The sequence below is a fragment of the Anguilla rostrata genome, chromosome 16 (genome assembly GCF_018555375.3).
Source record: "Anguilla rostrata isolate EN2019 chromosome 16, ASM1855537v3, whole genome shotgun sequence".
Classification (NCBI taxonomy): Eukaryota; Metazoa; Chordata; class Actinopteri; order Anguilliformes; family Anguillidae; genus Anguilla; species Anguilla rostrata.
In genome coordinates, this window is record NC_057948.1 from 29,568,048 (window position 1) to 29,586,780 (window position 18,733).

Here is an 18,733-nt window from a genome sequence, read left to right on the forward strand (position 1 = left end):
AACAAAAATAAAACACAAAAACAAAAACGTTCGGCCCTGAGGTGCAAAACAGGGCTGTTCCTTTTTGTTTTTGTATGTTGCATCTGCACCTCAGGGCTGCACCTTTTTGTTTTTGTATGTTGTATTTAAAATTTTCACATCCAACAAAAGGCCACTACCACGATTTAATTAATGCATCATAGCATAAGAAACATAAAATAATAATGTTGGATCGAACTTGCAATAAACATACAATCACAGATATATATATACTGTTCAAGTGGATCGAACTGGTCACATCACAATGATAACTGAATATGAATAAATGATCAACAAATCCAAATTCTGTTATTTTTTATATGTTTTGGCACAAAGCTACCATATCCAATCAACTGAAATTACTTGTAGAAATGACACCAATGTCATGAGAGACAAAGCTGCAAGGAATTGACAGGTACCAACTGAAGGAATGCATTATCTGTGGTTCCTAGGTTTCTATGATTTACACATGTGATCATTCTTTGTGAAATGTGGATTCATAAATGGAACATCCTCATCTCAGTGATTAGCTGAATATTACAGGCAGTCAGAAATGATGGGACAGGACTGTGCTCGTCCCACCAAGCATAGGGTGAGTTTAATTAAGTTGACCTGGGTTCCTTGGCATACAACTCACATGAGTTCCTCCTAACAGCAGTCACAGGCTAACAGTTGTCATCCATTGAAGGACACACCTTCGGTCTGACTAGTGCTTGATCTCTCCTGCAAATATCATGTGCTCTGCAGGGCGCAAAATGGTCATTGGATCTTGGCTTAGAGTCCATCAGATTAGTGCACGTGCTTCAACTGCAGTGCTACTTGTGTGGGTGCAAGAAGCATAGTGTTCAAGAGATTCCAAATTGAACAGAAAACAAGACTAGGAAACCTAGTATATGGCTGGACCTAACACACGTGATCCAGCCGACCAATGGTGTAACTTCATAACTCGGCTGACCAATGGTGTAACTTCATCACTCAGTCACTCATTCACTCAGTCAGTCACAGACATTCATGTTTGTAGGGCTGGCCCCGCTGTTGCAGTCCAGCCAAAAAAAAAAAATCAATGAAATTCAATTTTTCGGTTACCCTAAGTCTCATAAATACATTAATGAGCATAAGGCAATGGTGGCAGTTTCAGTAACCATGGCTTGTGCATCAAATGCCTATTGCCTAAAAGCATAATGGGAAAACATTTAAAATGGCACAGAAGTTATCAGCATTGGCTTTTAAGAATAGCATGTTTTTAATACATATTGCATACAGTATATGAATATTAAAAGGTATTCGGACTACCGTTTTCCACTATTTGTCTAAAAAGGAAAATATCTCCTGTATTTAATGTGATTTCTGTTTTACAGCTCATCGCGACTGCTGTTGTCACTTCCTGATTTCAGTCTGTTGGGTAAACGCTCAGTCCAGAATTCAATTTTGCTCTTCTCTTCTATGTTTCCAAGCTTGCGAGTTAAATTGAGCAGCAGGTGTTGTTCATCTGTGGTGAATTCTGGCCACTCAAACATTTCCTGTCCATTGGGGTTCCTGCACAGGCAATAAAAGACTGTTTACCCCAAAGAAGATTTTGTTCATGTTGGTATCATAAGAAACCCGACACAATAATATTGTAACATTACCCAGCTTACCAGAGGGAATTTTTAAATTGTAAGCGGTTGGTCATTTGTGCATTATGTGAATATTTTTAGTTTGAATGGTTTGAAATATTTATTTGTGATAATATAATAAGCTGCTATATTTGTACTTTTTAAAGTATTAATAGCACATTTTCATTAAGAAATACAGCACATTAACAGTGTCGTCAAGGTATCAGACATTAACTGTCAAATTACAAGATATAAATTTGGATTTTAAAACAATCAATTATCCTTTTAAATGGACTCTAAAAAATAATAAACTAAAAAAGTTAATCATTTTCCAAATCTAAAAACAGCTGTATATGATCAAAACAAATACAATATGTTGCAAGTGATCTCCCAATTATTGATTATGCAAGCACATAACGGGTAAATGCACTTTTGAAAATGAACCAGAAAATTGAAATGAACCAGAATTTCAGGTTTATAGAATTATTTTTTGATGTCCTCAATTTATACATTAGAAATGTTGAATCCACATTTCAAATCAAGATATAGAGTAGCTTCACTTATCATGGAGGAAAACTGTTTGAGATATGGAAAATCCTTTCCATGCCATGAAGACATTGTAATTCCTCCTATAACAATTCCTGTAATGTTTGTTACCAGCCGACACCAGAGAATGATAAACATGAGAGAGGTGGATCTCTTACCCAGTCTTGGCAAAGTTGCTCCAGTATTTCATCATAATCTTGCTCAGCTGCCTTTCCTCCCAAGTAGTGTTATCTAAAGATCACACACACATTCCTTCATATGCTTGGTTCTCACAGAGTAGAGAGCAACAGCACAGAAGCACACATAGATAACAGGCATGACAGGGTGACCACAGTGAACCATACCACACTGAGGCTGACCACACTGAACCACACCACTGAGGCTGACCACAGTGACCCATACCACTGAGGCTGACCACAGTGACCCATACCACTGAGGCTGACCACAGTGAACCACACCACTGAGGCTGACCACATTGACCCATACCACTGAGGCTGACCACAGTGAACCACACCACTGAGGCTGACCACAGTGACCCATACCACTGAGGCTGACCACAGTGACCCACACCACTGAGGTTGACCACAGTGAACCACACCACTGAGGCTGACCACAGTGACCCACACCACTGAGGCTGACCACAGTGACCCATACCACTGAGGCTGACTACAGTGACCCACACCACTGAGGCTGACCACAGTGACCCACACCACTGAGGCTGACCACAGTGACCCACACCACTGAGGCTGACCACAGTGACCCACACCACTGAGGCTGACCACGGTGAACCACACCACTGAGGCTGACCACAGTGAACCACACCACTGAGGCTGACTACAGTGAACCATTCCACTGACAGAAAGATGCATTTAATCCACTTCCAATATGATCATTACAGTGTATAGTGTATGTGACAGTGGATTATGATGGCTTACATTCTTGCACACATATGCTCTCCAATAAAAATAGATATCAAGGAAAATAAATTAGGATCACCATCAGAAATACACAAATTTCCATTTAAAAATGTCTACATTTCTACAGGATGTATACATTACAGTTTCAGTGTTAATGGACCACTTTGATTTGTGTATTCAGACAAGAAAGAAATTAGAATTTCAGATTTGAAGCTTTTCATGTTATTATTTATTACCTAGCATCACTATTTCTTCACTCCAGAAGGGGGCACCAAACACGAAGCCAACTTCATCGAAGTGATCTGCTTTCACATAGTCAGGTCTGCTGTGCCCATACATGGAGGGGCGCTGCTGGAACTCGTAGAAGAAAACCGGGGAGCCTGCATCTTCACGAGACACATGTTCAACTTTCAAAATCAAAGTCAAATCAAAAATAACTTTGAGAAAATGGTCAATACATGCTCATACAAAGGTTGGTCAGTACATTTATGAACATTTATCTTGAAACTCTTTCAGAGTATGCGATTTACAGAAACATGTCCGTATCCTTTGCCTTGTTTAAGCATCTCCCTGTCCTAACACAGAATTATACATCAACATCAAGACATAGATCATACACAGTATGCTTTTGGCATAGCTTCTCAAGTGCACATACATGTCAGATATAAATAGCTCATGGGAGCCGTGTCTCCTGGATTACCCCATTCATTGGTTATAAGATTACCTCTATGATTTCTTGCTGCTTCAACAGCTGGGCTTAGGAATGCTAAATCTCCCATCAGGTCCAAGAAGATGTCTCTTATTTTGGCAGGATCCTCAGTGTCCCCAAAGTACTCATCCTCAATGACCTTCTGGGCATTTTCAGGGAAGGCCTATAAAATAGTGGGATGTGAGGATACGGTCTTCATCTCTCCATTCCTCCCTAGCCCCAATTCTACAGCTAAGTATTAATTACTACAGACACATCTCATTATTACAACCATTAAGTGTCATCTTCTACCAGAGGGTCCACTGGGATGGCAGATATGCTAAGGATTTACAGTACATCCATCCATTCATCCATCCATTATCTAAACCCGCTTATTCCTGGTCAGGGTGCTGGAGCCTATCCCAGCATGCATTGGGCAAGAGGCAGGAATACACCCTGGACAGGTCGCCAGTCTATCGCAGGGCATTCACTCACCATTCACTTACACACTCACACCTATGGACAATTAGCCTACCTGCATGTCTTTGGACTGCGGGAGGAAACCAGAGTACTTGGAGGAAACCCAAGTAGACACGGGGAGAACATGCAAACTCCACACAGAATTCGAAACCCAAGACCTTCCTGCTGTGAGGTGACAGTGCTACCCACTGCACCAAAGTGCCGGCCATTTACATACACTGCATTCAGGGAGATAGGTGTACAACTGGACTGTTAGAGATGAACCTACCGCTTTCTGAAGCATGAACGCCAGGGTCATTGCCATTACCTGGCGAGTCATTCCAAGGTCCCACCCAGGAAAAAGAATCATCTGGAAAAAACAAAGTGTGGTATAAAAAGAGGACACCTCAGATAACAATCATTAAAAAACTAAAACGAAAAAAATAAAAAGGCACAACAAATAACCTAGACTCCCCTATACATTCCATATAAGTAGAAGACATTTTTACTCATCCAAACATCCAGGGACATACATTTGGGAGTATCCAGCCAAACTCATGGGAGTTTGTCCCTATAATCCACGGGACACTTCTGAAGATCATTTTTCTGTGCTCTTCTGTGTTTTTGGGTAAAAACACCCCATCCGCGGATACGCTCATCACGGAGTCCCCCTAGCAATGCAGGAAGACAACGCGTATGTCATACACTTGCTGAACCCTTAAGCCAACGCTGAGATTTCACTGGGCATAAAAGAGCACTCGCCATTGAACAGGTGCGGCTCATGCTCTCAGATAAAATATTTTAATTTTATTTACTCCGTTTTTATAAAACCATTGACGTTTCGGCGCTATTGTCAGGCCTTCATCAGAGTGCTGAAAGGTCTACAGAGGACAGTCTCCATATCATTAAGCATACTTGGAGGCAGCTGAACTTAATAAGGCGGGAAGGCCAGGCTGAAGCCAGGCCGCATCAAAGAAAAGCAAATGGCAAAAACGAACAAATCACCAAATATATACATATGCACATAGGCTGCATATACAAACACAAACTTCTTCACAAATATAACACTAAGGGTAGGATCTGTATTCAAAATATGCCAATGTCTTGGAATAATAGTGAGAAGCTCTGGAGTATTTGGTGTGCAACTCGTTATGAACTGAACTGAACTAGGAACTAGTTTTTTGGACATTCTTTGATTTGTAATAAATCATTTAGTGAAGTCTGACTTGTGCTTCATCGAGCCAAGTCTCTCGATAGCTTTCTCTCTAATCTACTTAAAAGTTCATCTTCTCTTTTCAAATAGTCTGAATCCCTCAAACATATCATTTTAACTTGGTGTAACTGACTGACATTTAAACATTTTTTGAGAGCAGGGGCATGGCTACTGTGTGTGCATGGAGGAAAGTATCCTGTATTCTGTAAATTACCTGTATTATTTTTAAAGAAAAGTCTGTATTAAATATAGGGCCTTTCTGTGTGGAGTTTGCATATTCTCCCTGTGTCCCAGTGGGTTTCCTCCAAGTTCTCCCGTTTTCCCCCACAGCCCAAAGACATGCAGGTAGGCTAAATGGGGACTCTAAATTGCCCATAGGTATGAGTTTGTGTGTGAATGGTGAGTGTGCCCTGCGATAGATTGGCGGCTTATTCAGGCTGTATTCCTGCCTCTCGCTCAATGGCCGCTGGTATAGGCTCCCCTGACCCCGCCCAGGATAAGCAGGTGTAGATAATTGATGGATGGGATGTATTAGACACAGTACCTGTTTTCATGTTAATCTAACATCTGAAAAGTTCAGAGCATCCTCACTCTGTTCCATGATAAACGTTTGGTGTTTTTTTGTGATAGAATTCAAGTGCTGGTGAAAGCCCAGGAAAAGGGCACTCACCAGTCTGGGAGTGATGGCTTCGATTTCCTGTGCAGTTTTGTTCCTGAGACATTGCATGATGTCAGCTGAGTCAGCACTGGCACAGCCAGCTTTCTGAGCTATTAGCTGGGTAGAAGGGTTGGCAATAAGCAGACAGTCATGTAAGGACAGGTAAGTAGGACAGGTAAACTTCAACTGTAAATGCAAAATACTCTTTTTCAAAGCGGTTTTATTTTTTTACATGCACAATTAAAAACTCACAATGTGCACGAAAATCTTAGATGTACAAACAACATAATGTACGTGGATGCTAGAGATCTTGAAAGTCGTTACCAGTGCTGATGTTTTGGTGTCACTTTGCATAAGCAGAGCAAGCAGGATTACCCCACTTTGAGTGATGGCCCTGTGGAAGAGTCCGGAGGACACAGGCGACAGCATCTGGACAAACATGGCAGCAGGTTGGATGGACTGCACAAGCGTGTGAATGAAGCAGACTGTGTGTATTTGCCGCCATGGGTTTACACACATGCAAAAAGACACTGGTGCCTCCAGCCGACTCCCCAAAGATGGTAACGGATCCAGGGTCTCCCCCAAAGCTGTGGATGGTCTCCTGGACCCAGCGCAAAGCACAGACCTGATCCAGCAGCCCCAAATTCTCAGGGGTCTGTCCATCACCCGTGCTGTACAGTCAACATACACATAACAGTGAGTCTATGCAGGGTCTACTCACAGCCCCAATATACTGGCGAAACACACGTGAGCACCACCACCAACATCAGCCGGAAAGTCAGACACCTCAGAAAGCCTGGTATGCCCAGACGGTACTGGATTATGACAACCACCACGTCACCGAAAGCAGCCAATGAGGAGCCATCATACAGCGCTGCCCCACCCATGAGAAACCCTCCTCCGTGTATCCACACCATCACCTGCAACACAAAGAGAAATGGCCTTGAGTGGAATGAGATTAGACGCAATATGCTTTATGAATTTCCAAAGGGGAAATCAGATTCGTGAAACATACAACCTTGATAACCAGCTCCAAACAAGGAAAATAATTAGCAATAAATAAATGCATTGTGTAGTTAAGACTTTTAAAATATGACGCAACTCCATCAGACCCATAATCACATGAATACAACTGACATCCCTTCCTGTTTTCCAATATATTACCTCTCTTCAGCCCATTCTTAACACAGATAATGTCCAAGGCTATGGTTAGCTCACCGGCAGGTGCTTGGGGTGCCCTGGTCTGACCGGGGTGTACACATTCAGGTAAAGGCAATCTTCTGAGGTACTCAGAGGAGGGAATCTACCAGCATACATGTCCGCCATCTGTCTGGTGTCATTCATGTTTTGAAGGCACCTTACAGAATACATGAAATAAGCAGGAGCAATTTTTCAGCCGACTGAACAGAGACACAGAGTTGTGTGAAGAAAAACAAGACCAGGTTAAAACCTAGTATATGGCTGGACCTAACACACGTGATCCGGCTGACCAATGGTGTAACTTCATAACTCCGCCTACCAATGGTGTAACTTCATCACTCAGTCAGTCAGTCAGTCAGTCAGCCACTCAGACATTCACGTTTGTAGGGCTGGCCCCGCTGTTGCGGTCCAGCCAAAAATTCTTCATAGTATGTATTAATGTTAAGTCGTTTTACTTTATATTTTCTGAGAGCACATATAATATGTCTCATGAATCAGAAGTGGCATTTCTACAGTTGAGTTAGTTGTCAATCATGGATTCCACAGTCTGTTAATTTAGTGACCGTGCTTCTCCTTTCTGCCCAGATCCCAGAATGCACCCGAATGCACCTGCATTCGCACATCGCAAGCATTGCACTGACTACACCTGGCGTGTTTCACAAAGACTTGGTCACCAAAAAGTGACTGTTTTTTTCCCCCTTAACAATGGGAAGAATTCAGGGAGCAATTACAGTGGAGGGTAGACCGTGGCGTCCCTCAGACCCTGCCACTTTCTCGGGGGCAGAGGGGCTGAAAATCTCAGTACTCCAACAGGGGGCTCGGCAAAGGGGATCCCCAAGTAGGCCAACACTGTCTGGGTTGAGTCTTTAACCCGGATCCGCCTCCCCAAAAGCTGGCCATATTTCGAGGTAAGCCTCGGAGGGCTTTCTTCCTGCCCTGAAAAAAGAATTTGAAAGGGATCCCATTACAAATCAAGCAGGTGTTCTGAATGTGGAAGCATCTCCATTACCACACTTGTAATTGTATGTGTCAACGACTGGTCTCCTTTCCTCCTTTGCCGTTAACAATGAAAGCAGACATAATGGAGTATGTCAGCATATATAGTATGTTGAGCTTGCTATGGTGCAATGGATGTACTTCCATTTGTTGCAATTCCATTTTTATTCAAATCAATCAATCACAGAATAAATGAGAAGCATTGGTCTTACCCATCGTCTCACTGAAACCAAAGCACAGCAGACACAAATACACCCAAGAGCACTGATCAGACATTTTGGTGCCAGATGGATTTTTTTCTTTTTTTTTTATCTGCAAAACATCAAAAAATCATGTTCAGTATTTCCCAGTGTGGCTAGATAATATGGCTTTGACTAAACTTTGTCAACAGTTCAATATGATTGCTCTTAACTGAAAATTGAGTCTGGATATTTTGTCAGTACTGAACTTCATTCTGCACACCTTTGCTTTTGAACCAAACGGCTGAAATAAAAACATGATCCAATTCTACATTAAACGATTACTTTTCAGTTTGCTGCCATGAGTTGATGAGTTGACACTCATTGATAACCTAAAGAATATAGAGGCTGTGATTACTATTGCGTCAATTAACCTACACTCCCGGGGTGATACTTTCAAGTTAGTTGATTAAAACCTCCATCAGCATGTAATACCATTTAACTAATATAGCAAATATTCCAAAATATTTGAATCTTAACAGAAAAATGTTGAGTGCCGATTTTTTACATTTTTTTATTTCATTTTATTTTTTTTATTTAATACAGTTACTGAGTTCTTTTCTTCTAAGCACATCTGTTTTCAACCCAAAGGCTGAAATATGAGCACAATTCCTTTCTATTCAAAATGATGCTAAATTGAACACATGTGCAGTTGAGCTAATAAAGCAGCAGTGATTTCACCGATATGAATGTCCCCAAGCAAACAAGGAAACCTAGTGGAACTTCGTGTATGTACTGAAATCATAAAGGTTCGGGACGATTGTGGATACACCAGTTTTCCGCAGCATTGTCGAACGTTAATCGAAATGTTAGATATTATGCATTCAGACTTTGAGCACTTGGATGGAGTTACAAAACTGAATTCAGGTTGAACTGGTTTGTTTTGAGGTAATGACCGGCATACATTCTAAAGGGGATGAAAGAACATCGTGAGTGGTTTTAATCTCTCAGCTGACCGCCAAAACATGCAATTAGACACTGGCGTGGGATTTCAATCTTCTCTTTGGACTTGCCTGGAGGTTCAGAATACCATTTGAAGACAAAACCAACTCTGTAATATATGTCATATACAGCACAGAAGAAGCACATTCATTTCACGCACCTAAATTAAAATGGAATTTCCATTATTATTATTATTATTATTATTCTTACTATTATTATTATTAGACACTGTACATGCCGACAGTATGAATCATACGTGGTTAAAGCATTGCTGTAGTAAGATATTGCAATGATATACTGCTAGTGTTTTCATGCAGCTCAGAATTATGCACAAAATTTACATTAGACGTACGGAAGAGTCAGAAGTCTAAAATTGAATTGCCTACCTTGCACACAGCAAACAACCTTTGAAACGCTCCTCCTTAGGAAACCAATTATATAGGGCTAGTGAGCACAGTTTCCCTCAGGGACTCACACCCACAAGCTCATCTAGTGTTTCTACAGCGAACATTTTTTTCTCTCTGCCATGGCAACGGAAGAAAGCTAAATCCTGTGAGTGCATTGCGGTTCCCCATCGAGATATAGGCAACAAGAACCCCCGGTAAAAGTATGTTTCCGGGTTCGTTCAGAATGTTAGATTTTAGTTTTCTATCCCGGAAAAAAAATTAATTTCATTCCGGAACAATGTGTCACTAAATTTCTACTATGTGTTATGTGAGGAGGGGGCTGCAGCTGTCCAGTTGGGAGACTGAACCAGAAGTTGACACACAGCATCCCAGGTGATCTGGCTAATTCTGTCATCATTGTATATGTATGTCCGTCTTATCACTTTCACTGGTTTATTTTTAATTTAGAATGTACAATAACCCTGAATCTAAGAATGCTCTTTCGCAAATTATGATGACGTTAAAAATGTTGATAATAATAATGTACATATAATAGAAAGCAACACAAATTAAAATTAATACAAAGCGCAAAATTAGAAATATTTATTTCTAAAATAGCTAAATACTGCTAATAAATGACAAGGGGAGAAAGGAGAGTAACACGGTAATTTTTTTGTGACGAGAGATTGTGTCACATTTATTGAGTGATGGTTGGGGCAGACATCAGCCCTCCAGACATCAGCAGACCACGTCCACACATGAGCATCTCCAGCTGTTTCAATCAGGGCCTCATAATCCAGCATATACATGAGAGGCGGGTCATTATGGGCCTGCCAATGAGATAAACATACTGGATATGTCACTGTAGCAAGCTGGACCACTTTGGGAACAGCCCTTTTCATACACACACGCACACGCACACGCACACGCACACGCACACGCACACACACTAATATATATACACTTTATACAAAACTGACGTTTAAGAAAGAAAAACTTCAATATTAGATATCGCAATATTAAAAGTCATCTGACAAAATTCTATTTTACTACACGATCAAGACAACTAATTTGATATATTTGGCAATGACAGATTGAAACCAAGGATGGTGAAAAACATACCTACTTCATTTTTCAAATAATCTCTAATCTATTCATTACTTTGGTTGAAAAAACAGTATTACTTTTCTAAGATATTTAAATTCTAAATTTTTTTTAATCGACATTACTGTTGAAAAATATGATCACTGAAAATGATAATTTAATCATATAATTATTTTGTATCTAATCCCAGTTTTGTGGGTGCCACCCAACATTGGTTGCAAGTCACATCAATCAAACCATCCCTATAAGAGATGGAAAAGGTTCTCCCCAAATAAGTTTGAACGTGAAAGCAGGACTGTTATACCTCCAGCCTGTGGGTCAACTGAAGGTTCTAGAATAAGAGATACAACTGACCTTGCTATTCTCTCCCTGCTTTTTCTCCAGTTTTTGAAAGGGAATTCATCTTATTTTCCAGGTGGTTCTTGAAAGTGCTCTTCTGCTGCACCTCCAGAATGGTGTTGGTTAACTGGTGGGCCAAATTGTCTTTTTCTTCCTGAACCTGGAGGAGAGGGAGGAAGGAGGCAGTAAAACCGAGAAAGCAGTTTAAAACCAGTAGGTACCTTTTTTTTCCTTTATGAATGCTCAGCTAGGAAATAAAAATACTTATATGTTAAGCCTAAGGTCCATTTTGGATTTGTCTTTTGTTTGTAAACTTTCTCATATGTTTTGAAGTGAAATAGCTGTAGTATACAAGTGGGTATTACTTGTTGGTATTGGAGGGTGGTGAAGGACCTATTCTCCAAAAAAAGAGACCGTACATAACCACACTCCATTACCCGTTTTACTGAATCATATTGATTTTCATCCTGCACACACATAGCAACTCACCTTTCGCAACGTCTGCTGCAGGACCTCACATTCCCATTTCATGTCCTCCATCTCTTTGTCAGCTGCCTTCAAACGTTTCCTGGCTTCCTGTTGAGACAGGAGACACCACCATCGTGTTTACTGTTATACCGTCCGTGCCCACAGACACTGAACCTTTCGCTATGCATAAGAATACTCAGAAATCCAACTGTAAAATAATTCCAAAAAAAATTCACTAGTTTGCCATCAGATGAGTCGAATCCAAAAATCAAGCTCCATTGATGTGTAAGTGAACAGGGAGTATTTTTGCACATTAGCCCCAGAGGCAAATCTTACTAGTGCACTGAATGAAAAAGGATTCTGATTGATCTAATTGCATTGATTGAATTGGATCTTTAATTGGACCATCCTTGAGTTAATCGCTAGGTCGAATCACGCTTTGTCCATTTGTACGCACCACCAGTGAGGCCTTGTCCTTCTTGTAGCTTGCCATCACTTTCTGCAGCTCTGCCACTTCCTCCTTGGCCTTCTCCAGAGGCTCAGCCAGCCTCCTGTTGTGCTGCACCACTTTTGCGTTCTCCTTCTCCAGGTCATCCACCTTCTTCAAGGTTGCATCTATCTCTGCCTGCAAGAAGACATGGGTCCCTGACCCGTCACTGCACACGCAGCCAGCACTTCACCACTGCATCCAACAGCTGCTTCCAACCAACAGCCCCGTACAGGGGACTGCACACATACAACATAATTTTTGGCTGGACCGCAACAGCGGGGCCAGCCCTACAAACGCGAATGTCTGTGACCGAGTGACTGAGTGGACTGAGTGAGTGATGTTACACCATTGGTCGGCCGAGTTATGAAGTTACACCATTGGTCAGCCGGATCACGTGTGTTAGGTCCAGCCATATACTAGGTTTTGACCTGGTCTTGTTTTACATTGCATTTAAGAAAACTGTTATGAGTAGGTCGACTCCCTTGTTGACCAGGTAGGAAACATTTTACCAAAACAAATGCAAAAAAAAATAAATTATGGAAAAAATAAATAAATCGAAAGAAATTCGACCTTAAAATGTGACGAGAGAAAATTTCAATGGTCATACTCTCTGTGAGTTGATGAGGGACATGTTGTTGATGATGGTATCATTGTAATAATTCTTCATGCTGTAGATGGCCCTGTCATGGTCCTTCATCAGCGTGTTTATCTGACTGTTCTTCCTCTCCTCGATTTTGTGAACCTCCGTTGTCCACCTCAGGTCCACCTCCCTTTGCATCACCAGCATCCGCTTTTCGTACTTTGCTTTGTTTTCTGGAGGAAGCGAATATAACTTGGTTCCGAAATATATTTGTAGTTTGTATATTTAGTTTATATATTTATAGTTAAAAGTCCAGGTCAGTGCTTTTCTCACCTACACTGCCACACTAGCAAAAATAAAAATAAAACAAAACAAAAAAACTTCAGAGAATGTTATGTATAATTACATTATATGCTTCCTTAATGAAATGGGAAATGGGATATTAAGGTTTTCAAGTATAACTTCAAGTGGGTTAAACAGGATGTTTCACAAACTATAAAAAGAAAATGCACAACATCACAGCAACATTGTATACCTTGCAATTGTCTTTCAAAATCATTTTGCTTTTGGATCATTTCCTCATCATTTTTCTGTTGGGGGAAAAAGTGTGGCTGTGATATTCATGACTTTGACGTACACAAATGTTGCAATAATCTATAATACAATAACCCTGTAACAAAATTAAGGGTCCACCCACCAGTTTCAGCTTCTTCACTAGATTTTCACTGGATAGTTCCATTGCCTTGAGAGCATTTTTCAGATTGCGTATTTCTTTACGTAGCTCAAACTCCCTCTCAATGTGTTCAGTCTGCAGCACCTTTTTGGCAGTAGTCTTGTCTGCTTTCTGTTCTGACAGACTGTTCTGGTGTTCGTACAGCAAGTGCTTCACCTTCTGTTTATAATCCTGAACAACAGAAGAAAGAAACAAGGGTAAAATATGTTTAAGACAAACACGAATTTGAGGTGTACATTCATTTCCCATTCAGGGCCATCATAAAAGCCTGCTTATGATGATATCAACGATATGATGATATGAGGATAACGACATCAAGTAATGTCCCAAAATTGTGCCCAATATGACAACACCTAACATCAGACAACCTTGACTTCTTCTTGATGATTCTCCTCGGCCTCCTCCAACTCCCTGTCCTTGTTCCTGAGGTCAGCGGTCTTCTCCTGCAGCTGCCTCTTGGTGATGTCCCAGAAGGCCCGGATCTTGTCTCCCTCCATCTGGAAGAAGTTCCGCTCGTCCCTCTCCTTGTCCAGCTCATCCTTCAGGAGCTCAATCTGCTCCTGGAGCTATGGCAACACAGTCCCAAAGAAGAAACTTGTGAGAGTGCCTACATTGAAAGGATTACGCCTAATAAAAAAAAACTAAAAAAGAAAACTGAAATGAAATTGAATGAATGGAATAGGGGGAAAAAATGGAAGAATGTGAGGCAGTATTTAATTGGTCTATAAAAGTTGGATAAATAATCGATTCTGATTAGTTGCTGATGTGTGTATATATCAAGTGTACACCTCTTGGTAAATTATTCTTACTTCTAATCCAAGTTCAAAATGAATAAGCACATGCACACTGACTGTAGATGTCAGGGGTAATAAAATGAGCATTAGCTCTGCCTCTTACTGGAAGAGAATTAAATTATAAACAAATAAGGCAGCTCATCTGCCGTGCCATATAAATGAATGTCTAGACCATTTATTAGAAAGACTGTGGGAGCTTGGTTAAGTAACTGGACTAACTTAGTAACAAATGCCTGAAATAATAGCACAGCCCGCCACAGCCACTCCTACTCCCACCAGCTTGGGTAATGTGGGAGTGTGCCAACTAAAAGCCATTAACTGGTGACTTTGACATGAATTAACCTTATGGTAGTACCTAGCCAGACACGCCTCAGGAGTATGTTGTGCCCCACCAAAAATAGATCTGATCATTTTCATATAAAACCGTGATTGCAGTCCCCAGTCCACAATCGCAGTGTACTGTCTCATCCACCCCACTCACCCACCCGGTCCACATTTGCTTGGTAAGCAAACTCCACGCATTAATGCTTCAGGAATTAATTAACGCCCAATGCCATTCAGTTAACTTGACACGTATTCCTGTTCATGGCCCTAAATGAGAATCTTTCTCTTGCCAACCTTCTCAAAAATCATACGGCATGGAGGTGGCATCCATCATGGGAGATGATTTGTGTCCCCAAGATGCAACCAAGTCGTTTGGATCTCCAACTCTGGCCCCTGAATTTCTCTTTACCTCCCTAACGTTCTGCCTCACTGTGCATGGAGGCAAGATGCACTGTGAATATCGTCCGTCCTGGAACGCACAGCAGCATACCTGATCCACTGACACTTCCGCTGTGGAGCTGTCCGCCGCTGCAGGTGTCTTTCCTTTCCCACCCTTATCTTTCTTCTTCGGAGGCTGAAACAAGAAAACGGAGCCATTTCACAGCCTACAACTGTCTCTGTCAGGGCTGGGCGGTTCCAGGCCGGGAGGGCCCGGTGGGGTGTGCAGGTTATCGTTTCCCCCAGTTTACCCTGGCTGAATGAGCGACCCAGTCGTATACGCCCCTGGTTCACTCCGTAGATTAAGACTCACGGCAAAAGGTTTCACATTGGGACACAATAAGCAGTCTTTGGCACTCATTCATGCGCCAATCAAGAACTGTAGCTAACATGTCAGATGGCGCAAACGCCAGGGTTAATTAAGTAAACCAGAAATAGACATGGCCCTCGTTGCCCATCTCAGTTCATTTTAGTGAAATGAGCTCAGTGATTGAGGACAATGAGCTTCTGTGTTTTATTGATGATCCTGATTTGGAAATGCAAGTATACCCCTTAAGGGTGGAGTCATGAAATTAAGATGTTTTTAATATTTGTATGAATCTATTCTACATTCCCGTGTCGTTCACTTGTTCAGAATTACAAGCAGAAGGTGATCACACTTGTAGTAAGAACACCGCTATAATTCGAAGGATAAGAGGATGATTACCATGCCAGTTGAAATGTCAATGGCTTTTTGTGTGTGTGACGTCATAGTATCAAACTTGCGAGGGTGGGAATATCTAAACTGCTGCACCTGATCCTGAAATGCTAGCGTTTTGTGTTCATTGGTCCATCATGGCCAGAACAGCCCATATGCTCATTAAGTTCTGCAAAAACATTGGATTGCTTACACTGCCGTATGCTACACTATGTAGCCTAGTCTGCGCAATATAGTCTACCTGAATCTAAACAGCAGTAATGTCACAGCGCAAGAATACAGCCTGTGTCTGTGCATTTAATTTCAATGCGTATCTTTAGAAGTACGGCAACACTGCACACTTACCATGTTACGCTCTGTGCACAGAAATACGAAACTTTAAAAAAAATGATAAAGTCGAATTAAGTTACTCAGCTTGATGTGTGTCCGTTGGTTCTAAATTCTCTACCGAATAGAGAATTGTTATATTTGTGGAATGCCATTGTTACGTAGCGAAGAGCAAGAACGTAACACGAAAAAGAACCAAGACGATGTGACGTAATTAAATTAATATTACGGCATTTAGCTGCTTCACCACAAAGTAGCCATTGAGCGAAATAAATTTTGAAACTGACTTGACAGCTAGTATTCTAGATTACACTGTAGGTCAGATTTTAAATAAATAAATAAAGCTGGAGTCAAAAGGGCAGGAGCCTGCCTCAGTTGAATCAGTTGAATCTCTGCACTTGCCTGATTTTGAACGATCTCCTATGATCAATGATTCTGTTGGACATTAATCTGTCACACGTGTTGGAATATTAAAAGGGATACAATGAAATAACAATAATATTAAAATATAAGTTATGGTTTCATTATGGTTGGTTTTTGGACAATGTAGGATATTCATGTCTTCCATTCAAACAGGAGTCCAAGTTCATCACGGCATTAATTTTGACAAGGTCTCCTTTTCCCGTTGAAGAGAGCTTTCGTGACTGAATGTGATGTGTAAGAAAGAGAGAAACAGTGAACCAATGGTTATAAACCTGTTTTAATCATTTCCCAGTGGCTAGCTTGTTACTGGAAATGGATTAGATAGTTTTTATTGCTAAGTGGTATTTATGAGAGTGATCATCTTCATACTGATTTAAAGGTAAATTCTCTGCCTTCCATATTTGTAGATCACTGGCTGCCTTTAATGTATTCTCTGAGCATTTAAAAGTGCCATTAATATGTGTGTATCATATATTTCAGCTATACTTTCCACAGCCATGAAAGGAACTCTCATCGATTCCCAGTGCTTTTGCAATTGATAAGGGTTGTACGAGAGGGATAGGCGCTCTCGGGGAAGGACACCGGTTGAGTAGGGGACGATATGGAGGTGTGTGACTCCGGTCAGATAATCACTAGAGAGCATTTTCGGTTTAAAGGCTTTGATTATCGCTGTCGCGTGTTTGTGTGCGTGCGTGTGTGGTGTTTTATTCATGAACACACCGACAGTAAGAATAAAGGCAGTTTAGAAACTTCCTCTCCGGCAGGCAACGCAAACGGAAACTCTGTATCAGAAGCTCCGGTTATAGAATGCAGTGATGTCACAGTACTAACGGCAGCTCAGGTAGACTTCCCAACAATATTTACTCCTCCTGCCCAAGTCTCAGGAGTCAGTGTTTTTGGGGACAGTTTGATCCAAAGTTTTAGCCACTATATAGTATAGTAAATGTTTTAGTAGGCCCAGCAGAAAAACCTAAGCATGTTTCCTTCTTTCCTTCTACAATTGCAGTTGCAGAGGAGGTCTGATGCATATGGTTGTGTTTGGCGTGGTATAATAATGCAAAGAGCACAAAACATAAGCAGTAATGTTATATAATGCATTTATATCAATTGAACATAAAATGTATGGAACACAATCTATTTAATATTTCAGAATGGTTTGGGAATATTGTGGACAGGAATGTTGTTTATCAGAGAAACTGAAAATTACCTGTTGTAGACTGTCCAAAAAACTTGTCAGGTCATATTCATCTCTCCTGACAAAACAGAGAAAGAACATCCTGAGTAGTTTTAATCTCTCATGTGGCTGCCTGAACAGGTAAGACGACATCAGCATACAAATAATACATTTCATGATTTGTTCCAGTTTCATTGGTTTGTTGGTGTACAGCCTGTACTTGTACAACATCTCTGTTTTCAGCTAAAGTGGGTTTACATAGGTTTATGGTGTCACTACTGTTGAAGTGATAAGGTGTTGATTGAATCCCAGCTACTATCAGATTAAGCCAATAATGCAATCTTTTACCACAAGAGGGCAACAGCAACCAATAACTGCGTTGTCAATATAATTCATTCAATTTTAAAGAAATCCATAGTTATCCAATGTAATTTCATACATTTCTGAAAATCAATTATGTCTAAGGGCTATTTTGCATGAAACTAATTTATTGCCTTTTATAGGCACTATAACAAATGTGATAACATGCATGTCCAAATGATGTTATCACACTAATAAAAATGAACACTGAATAGTAAAACTGGTCTTTTTGCAGATAACATGATAGCTTATGTCATATATATTTGCATATTATCCAATTCTACAGCTGGTCTAACTGGTCTAACTGGACTATTAATACACTATTCCCTCAGGTAAGGGAGAAACCTAAAAGGAAACATCACGTGGCATTTATACAGACACACAACATGTATTCACACATACTAGACACACACTCAGGCATACACATTTGTTTTCTCTCTCCCGCACGCACATGCATGCGCACATTCACTTGTTTACCCCCCCCCCCCCCCCGATCCTGAGATGACCTAGCTGCTTCCCTTTTCTGCAGTTTGAGTGCTTGTACATTTTTCCTTCTCTTTCTTCAATCTGTTTCTTTCTCTCTCACTCTTTGTCACAAATACACACACACAAACGCTCACACGCA

General features: G+C 40.9%; 2 protein-coding genes across 3 annotated transcripts; both read right to left on the reverse strand.

Moving 5' to 3' along the window:
- Window positions 1–1,237: 1,237 nt before the first annotated feature.
- LOC135242770 (fatty acyl-CoA hydrolase precursor, medium chain-like) lies at window positions 1,238–8,602 on the reverse strand. 2 transcript variants are annotated; one of them, XM_064314043.1, is made up of 14 exons: window positions 8,503–8,602; window positions 8,026–8,230; window positions 7,313–7,451; window positions 6,881–7,014; window positions 6,612–6,765; window positions 6,419–6,523; window positions 6,107–6,211; window positions 4,757–4,894; window positions 4,513–4,593; window positions 3,801–3,948; window positions 3,313–3,462; window positions 2,318–2,390; window positions 1,365–1,554; window positions 1,238–1,327 (listed from the first exon to the last, which is right to left on the reverse strand). In XM_064314043.1, exons 1-13 carry the CDS (start codon window positions 8,564–8,566, stop codon window positions 1,371–1,373), a joined length of 1,680 nt encoding a protein of 559 aa, XP_064170113.1. In that variant the 5' UTR covers window positions 8,567–8,602; the 3' UTR covers window positions 1,238–1,327; window positions 1,365–1,370. The 2 variants fall into 2 exon arrangements, with proteins under 2 accessions (XP_064170113.1, XP_064170112.1); XM_064314042.1 differs by having other exon boundaries at window positions 1,238–1,554.
- Window positions 8,603–9,854: 1,252 nt separating this feature from the next.
- On the reverse strand, window positions 9,855–18,051 carry gas8 (growth arrest-specific 8). The gene is made up of 10 exons (XM_064314046.1): window positions 17,782–18,051; window positions 15,180–15,263; window positions 13,940–14,137; window positions 13,536–13,742; window positions 13,374–13,428; window positions 12,866–13,071; window positions 12,226–12,393; window positions 11,790–11,876; window positions 11,316–11,460; window positions 9,855–10,687 (listed from the first exon to the last, which is right to left on the reverse strand). Exons 1-9 carry the CDS (start codon window positions 17,977–17,979, stop codon window positions 11,320–11,322), a joined length of 1,344 nt encoding a protein of 447 aa, XP_064170116.1. The 5' UTR covers window positions 17,980–18,051; the 3' UTR covers window positions 9,855–10,687; window positions 11,316–11,319.
- Window positions 18,052–18,733: the final 682 nt, after the last annotated feature.

What these genes read in the sequence shown, in the direction of transcription:
- LOC135242770 (XM_064314043.1), bottom strand. Translation starts at nt 8,566, where the DNA reads ATGTCTGATCAGTGCTCTTGGGTGTATTTGTGTCTGCTGTGCTTTGGT. An exon ending in AGCAGCAAGAAATCATAGAG is followed by an intron (nt 3,463 to 3,800) that starts GTAATCTTATAA and finishes TGTCTCGTGAAG; the next exon opens with ATGCAGGCTCCCCGGTTTTC. An exon ending in AGCAACTTTGCCAAGACTGG is followed by an intron (nt 1,555 to 2,317) that starts GTAAGAGATCCA and finishes TTGCCTGTGCAG; the next exon opens with GAACCCCAATGGACAGGAAA.
- gas8 (XM_064314046.1), bottom strand. Translation starts at nt 17,979, where the DNA reads ATGTTGTACAAGTACAGGCTGTACACCAACAAACCAATGAAACTGGAA. An exon ending in TAGTGAAGAAGCTGAAACTG is followed by an intron (nt 13,429 to 13,535) that starts GTGGGTGGACCC and finishes TTCCCCCAACAG; the next exon opens with AAAAATGATGAGGAAATGAT. An exon ending in TTTTGAAAGACAATTGCAAG is followed by an intron (nt 13,072 to 13,373) that starts GTATACAATGTT and finishes CGCTTCCTCCAG; the next exon opens with AAAACAAAGCAAAGTACGAA.